Here is a 7,135-nt window from a genome sequence, read left to right on the forward strand (position 1 = left end):
AACAACGAAACAAGAAAATAAGCATTTTCTTCATGAATAAACGAACAATAATTTGACATTCGATCCACATTAATTCCAGTAGGCTAGGCACATCAACTATCGTTGCCACTGAAGACACGCGCGTCCCCTTGTCGTAAAAAAAAACAACTAATGGTCAAGCAACAAATATTTGGTCAAATTCTAGTCTGAAAGTTACATAACCCGGTCCAAAGAGTTGATGTTTGTCTCCTCTCAGTTTCCACCTAGCTCCTTTTATACACGTAACGTAATGCAAGACTCAAAGCCCCCAGAATGTAATTGGGTGTTAGAATGAAGTTTTGTAGAATACGGGGGTGGGGAGGGGACAAGGTACCGCAAGCACCTCCCCTAGAAATGCAGCAAATCTCTCCCGTTTTCTTCCGTGGGGTGTCTACGCGCTCTGGGGGCTGGAGTCGTGCTTCACGAAGAGGAGTCCTTGTATTGGTAGGCTGATGATGACACGTGCCTCCTCCGTGCCACCCCCAGGCTCCAGCGTACGGCACTGACCTCAGTAACCGCCAAGGAAAACCAACTGTGGAAGCGTTGCTGCAACCGTTATTATCAATAAACGAACTGAATATAACAAATTGCAACCATTTTGCGTAATCCTCTGCGTAATACATTTCCACCCCCTAAAAAAAATCGCGCATCAAGTTCGGACGTTTTCGTCGAGTGCGGTCACTGACTGGGTTGCGGTCACAAGATGCGAAGACGGAGCGCCGACGTCTGAAGGTGAAATGAACCTCTGGATGATCAAGAACAGGAGTACTTTGATCAAGAAGTGGAGATAGCAACTTAAAAACCATCAGGGCTTTATAAAACCACCGTCCGTACTATAGCTTAGTTTTATTCACGCAATCTAGTTATTGACTAATTATTTAATTTGAACAATAACAAAAAATTGTCCCCGACGGGTAGACAGAGAACGTAACAATGGCACATTTAATCCGAAGCAAATTTCAAAATAAACTGTCAAATGCGGCCACCTCCGTGTCGAATAAATCCACGGCGAAGGTGAGCGGCATGATGGCCAGGATGGGCTTCCAGGCCGCCACAGACGAGGAGGGACTGGGCTTCGCCGCATGCGATGATTTGGATTACGACCACCGGCAAGGACTGCAGATGGACATCATGAAATCGGATGAAATGGGTGGTGGTGACACTGGAGAGGGGAGCGGAGAGGGTGGGATGGGTGGAGGAGAAGATGGAATGGCGGCTGGGGACAGCCACTACCAGAGAGATGGCACCGGCCCTCCGCTCTCCGCTTCTAAAGCCTCAGGTCTGGGAGAAGAAGAAAAATCACCGAAAATCACCGCGTGGGAAGCTGGCTGGAATGTCACGAATGCAATCCAGGTAAAGACGCATAATTAAAACAGCATGGCGCTTGCAGGTGTCCTATCCCACTCATTCATTCAATGATTACTTCGTGTTACCTGCCATATAAAGGGAAAGCCAAATGTTAATAAATGTAAGCCTACATAGCTTTTCTTTCAGTTATCACCAAATTATTGGGAACACAAATCCCCGGTGAAAAGGCCAATAGAGGCGAAGGCATTCGATATTCCAACAGTCTCGTGAACCCGACCCCAGGCAACAGCAGTGACTGTGTTAAGCCAGAACATAAAATAAATTGTGTGAGGCATCCCGGATGTATAGAGACACTAATATTCCAAGGGTTCCTTATATAAATAAATAAACAAAAATTGCCCGAGCCCAATTCACACAAAAACAACCTTTTGATTTTGGATAAGGAGATGAATTGGGGGTATTTGGAGATAATTGACGTGGTTTTGGAAGGTTCATAACCTATGAAAAAAATAGGATAAACTACACACTGTTACCGTAAGAGGTTAACCAATGGGGGGAAAAAAGGTAATGCTTTGTTGCATTTCATTATCTGAAGCCATACACATAACCTAGAGAATAATTATAAAATATCTAGCATATAAACACAAATATTCTAATTCCATGTACTCTCATAGACTTCCAGTTGACAAAAGAACGTGACGCGTACTGATCTGTTGATGCGGCTTTACGCACGAACTTGGCTCTGTTGCTCTGGAGCGCATTCATGCAGCAGTTATACTATTCGAAAGGACTAAATCTCTCCTTCAGATCGACAGGTGACCTTCTAGATAGTCATTTCGTCAAGGTCATTTGGATATATAGCCTAAACTATGCTGCGCTGTGCTTTCCTCGATAGCCTATCATATACGTTATAGCTAGTCTATAGCTCATTTCATCGTTGCATTACGCGCAGGCTATGCGTGTCTATCACCTACAAATGAGTAATAGCGGGTCTGGGGCGACCTTTGAAGTGTTAAAATGTACTTGACAGTGTATCTGTATGTGGCAAAAAGTCCCAAGACCAGCGCCGTCCCATCATGCGTTGTTAACGCTATGATCATCATCATGACAGTCACCATTTAACCAGGACGTGTCTCCACCCTATTGATGACTACAAAAGTAGCTGGAAAGGGCACGCTCGCAGCTAAATGGAATGCCCACCAGAACCCACACCAACAAGCAAGCATGTCACCCATTGAATCATGTACACACTATCTCATAATGTGTAATCCATGTAGGCCTACGTCAAGTGCAATAGTCATTCAACAAATACTCCATTTTGTCAAATAATTATTTAATTGGCAATCCTATATTTACGCCCACCCATATCCAACCTGTTTAGTTATTATCAACAAATACCAGGCTACATTTTGTAAACGTTTATCTTGAATTGATCTGGTTATTATGCCCATAAATAACTTCCTGTGTGTTTTCAGGGGATGTTCGTTCTGGGTTTACCATACGCCATTCTCCACGGGGGATACCTCGGACTGTTTCTCATTATTTTCGCCGCCGTGGTGTGTTGCTACACGGGGAAAATCCTCATCGCCTGCCTGTACGAGGAGGACGAAGACGGTCAGCTGGTGCGTGTAAGGGACTCATACGTGGACATTGCAAACGCCTGTTGTCAACCGAGGTTTCCATCTTTAGGTGGCCATATCGTGAATGTAGCCCAAATCATCGAGCTGGTGATGACGTGCATCCTGTACGTGGTTGTGAGCGGAAACCTAATGTACAACAGCTTTCCCACCCTCCCCATCTCACAGAAGTCCTGGGCCATCATGGCCACCGCCGCCTTGCTGCCCTGCGCCTTCCTGAAGAACCTGAAGTCCGTGTCAAAGTTCAGTTTGCTGTGCACTATCGCGCACTTCGTCATCAACATCCTGGTAATTGCCTACTGCCTCTCTAGAGCGCGCGACTGGGCCTGGGACAAAGTCAAATTCTACATCGATGTGAAGAAGTTCCCCATTTCTATTGGAATCATCGTGTTCAGTTACACGTCTCAGATTTTCCTTCCGTCACTCGAGGGGAACATGGTGAAACCAAGCGAGTTCCACTGTATGATGAACTGGACCCACATCGCTGCATGCGTCCTCAAAGGCTTGTTCGCCCTTCTGGCTTACCTGACCTGGGCGGATGCCACCAAGGAGGTCATCACCGACAACCTGCCGTCAACCATCAGGGCTGTTGTGAACCTTTTCTTAGTGGCCAAAGCTTTACTGTCATACCCATTGCCATTCTTCGCCGCGGTTGAAGTATTGGAGAAATCATTTTTCTGTGAACGAGAACGCACATGGTTCCCAGATTGCTATGGAGGCGATGGAAGGCTGAAAGCCTGGGGCCTCACTCTCAGATGCACCCTTGTGGTGTTCACGTTGCTCATGGCCATTTATGTACCGCATTTTGCTCTTCTCATGGGTCTGACCGGCAGCCTGACGGGCGCGGGGCTTTGCTTTCTGCTCCCCAGCCTCTTCCACCTCAAGCTACTATGGAGAAAGCTTCTATGGCACCACGTGTTCTTTGATGTCGCTATATTTGTAATAGGGGGCATATGCGCCATCTCTGGTTTCATCCACTCAATGGAGGGACTAGTAGAAGCTTACAAGTATGGCATAGAAGATTAGCCAAGCCACTGTCTGCTGGATATCGATGTTTTTGCACATCCCCTTATAGTGTATAACTGAAATCCCCACTGAGCGCAGTCAGTGCATCCCTGCTTACAGAATTCATGCGAAATAAATGCGTGCACCGAAATGCAGTGCAAAAGCACTCATTACACACACACACACAGTGGGACAGAGTCTAAATATGATATGGACAATTCAACTTGTAATGTATAAATATGAGAACAACATGCATATCCATATTTTTCAGTGGAGTGAAGGTTTACAATAGTTCAATCGACCTAAACAAAATTGCAAAATGGGACACGTTTCTTCATCTCTCTGTGGTGTTTTCCCATCTTGAGAGACATTTAATTTGAAATGCAAGTATGTGGTTTTGGACGACAATTTGACGGCATCGTGACTAAATGGTATAAACAAAGTTGTGTGTTTGATATGATGGCACTTTCTTCTACATGATTTTCAATGTTTCAGTGGGCAGTGAATGTGATTATTAATTAACACATTGACATACAATAATGTGGACCTATTATGATGGGAACTACTAAAATGGCAATACATTATGGGCTATCAGCAAGACAACGTAAATATAATACATATCGTGAATGATGAAACAGTGTGTTAATGAATACTAGGAATATCCCAAATATCTTTGAGATTTATTTAGAAGTCATTTGTATTCTCTCCAAGCGCTATTTCGAAACAGCATTAGCTACATTGAATGTATAATATTCAGACAAAAGAAAAGTGTTCAGGAATTAGGACGCGGAAAAGAAAACGTTCACAACCTGAGTAAGGAAAGACGTGTTTTGGAAATTTGAATAAACATTTAAACACATGGTTAGGCCTAAACACATATCGCACAGGTTATGAAATTGGGAAGAAAAAAAGACGGAAAATGCCTGTGAAGTAATAGGCTGTGTCATTATCGTTTGAAGAAGGTCCCACAAGTCCGTCACTTGACCGATATTCGCCACATGATTAAGATCACCATGGAATTCGGTCACTGTAAATTCGAATTTATCCCCTAATGTTTCATATTATAATGCATTTTACTTGTAAACTATACCTGCGAGATTAATTGAAATGATTCGATGTCCGGAATTAAGTGTCTGAATCATACACATATGAAGAGATCATGAAAATAAGAAAATGTGCATAAAGACATTTTTCATTCTGCACAATCCAACGGTCCTGTGGAAATGTTATAAAACCGTATGTGTAGTGTATTGTGGTTTCAAAAAGATGGAATGTAAATCTCAAATCGTGATCATATATCGTGAAAATGAATATTAAAGAATAAAGAAACACATTAAATTATATCATATACATTTGTGTGGTGGGTTTTATGTGATAAAAACGAAAAACCGTGAGAACATGTACACTGAACAAAAATATAAATGCAACATGTCAAGTGTTGGTCCCATGTGAGCTGAAATAAAAGATCCCAGAAAGTTGACATACAAAGAAAAAGCTTATTTGCACAAATGTGTTTACATCCCAGATAGTGAGCATTTCTCCTTTGCCAAGATAATCTATTCACCTGGCAGGTGTGGCATTTCAAGATTAAAGCTGATTAAACAAAATTATCATTGTACCTTGTGCTGGGGACAATAAATGGCCACTCTAAAATTAGCAGTTTTGTCACACAATGCAATGCCACAGCTATGGGGAGCATGCAATTGGTATGCTGACTGCAGGAATGTCCACCAGCGCTGTTGCCAGAGAATTGAATGTTCATTTCTCTACCATAAACCGCCTCCAACGTTGTTTTAGGGAATTTGGCAGTACGGCCAACAGGCCTCAGAACCGCAGACCTGCGGGATCGTCTGAGACCAGCCACCTGGACAGCTGATGAAACTGAGGATTATTTCTGTCTCTAATGAAGCTCTTTTGTGGGGAAAAAGTAGTTGGCTAGGCCTAGCTCCCCAGTGAGTGGACCTATGCCCTGTGGGTATGCACAACCAAAGAATTTCTGCACAAAGAATCAGAAACCGTATCAGGGAAGCTCATCTGCGTGCTTGTCGTCCTCATCGGGGTCTTGACCTGACAGTAGTTTAGCATCTTAACCGACTTCAGTGGGCAAATGCTCACCTTCGATGGCCATTGGCACGCTGGAGAAGTGTGCTCTACACGGATTAATCCCGGCTTCAACTGTACTGGGCAGATGGCAAACAGGGTGTATGGCTTTGTGTGGGAGAGCAGTTTCCTGATGTCAATGTTGTGAACAGTGTGCCCCATGGTGCCAGTTGGGTTATGCTATGGGCAGGCATAAGCTACAGACAACGAACACAATTGCATTTTATCAATTTGATTGCACAGATACCGTGATGAGATCCTGCGGCCCATTGTCGTGCCATTCATCCTCCGGCGTTCACCTCACCTTTCAGCATGATAATGCACGGCCCCATGTCACAAGGATCTGTACACAATTCCTGGAAGCTGAAAATGTCCCAGTTCTTCCATGGTCGGCATACTCACCAGACATGTCACCCATTGAGCATGTGTGGGATGCTCTGGATCGACGTGTACAACCACGTGTTCCATTTCCCACCAATATCAAGCAACTTTGTACAGCCATTGAAGAGGAGTGGGACAACATTCCACAATCAACTGCCTGATCAACTCTATGCAAAGGAGATGTGTCGCGCTGCATGAGGCAAATGGTGGTCACACCAGATACTGACTGGTTTTCTGATCCATGCCCCTACTTTTACATACATATCTGTATTCCCGCATGTTGCGGTTATATTTTTTGTTCAGTGTATTTTTTCTGGATAAATATAATAAAATATGGAAATTTGTTTTGTAGAATTATTGCAGATAATGATTCATGAAAATACATAACATTTCTTTGTTTGATGCGATTGATTAGGATTATTCCTGTGTCATAAGAAATCTAAATGACAGGAATTCTATGCAATTACATTCCAGACCAAAAAGGTCATGTCTGTCTCTCTCTCTCTGAGTGTGTGTGTGTGTGTGTGTGAGTGAGAGAGAGAGATCTAACAAGCTGCACTGCTAACCACAGTGAGAGTAGGTGCACAAGTCACATGCCATAATTGTTACCATTTGCTTCTATGATGGTCAATTTTAACCAGTAGTTGTCTCTGAATGACTGGAGCCTATGTCATTTTTGCTAATGC

The 7,135-nt window shown here is 43.5% G+C and overlaps 1 protein-coding gene across 1 annotated transcript; it reads left to right on the forward strand.

Annotated features, from left to right (window-relative positions):
* The first annotated feature begins 546 nt into the window (after positions 1–546).
* LOC115135442 (vesicular inhibitory amino acid transporter-like) lies at positions 547–5,666 on the forward strand. The gene is made up of 2 exons (XM_029670134.2): positions 547–1,371; positions 2,802–5,666. Exons 1-2 carry the CDS (start codon positions 952–954, stop codon positions 3,987–3,989), a joined length of 1,608 nt encoding a protein of 535 aa, XP_029525994.1. The 5' UTR covers positions 547–951; the 3' UTR covers positions 3,990–5,666.
* The last annotated feature ends 1,469 nt before the right edge of the window (positions 5,667–7,135 follow it).

This window comes from Oncorhynchus nerka, linkage group LG2 (genome assembly GCF_034236695.1).
Source record: "Oncorhynchus nerka isolate Pitt River linkage group LG2, Oner_Uvic_2.0, whole genome shotgun sequence".
Lineage (NCBI taxonomy): Eukaryota > Metazoa > Chordata > Actinopteri > Salmoniformes > Salmonidae > Oncorhynchus > Oncorhynchus nerka.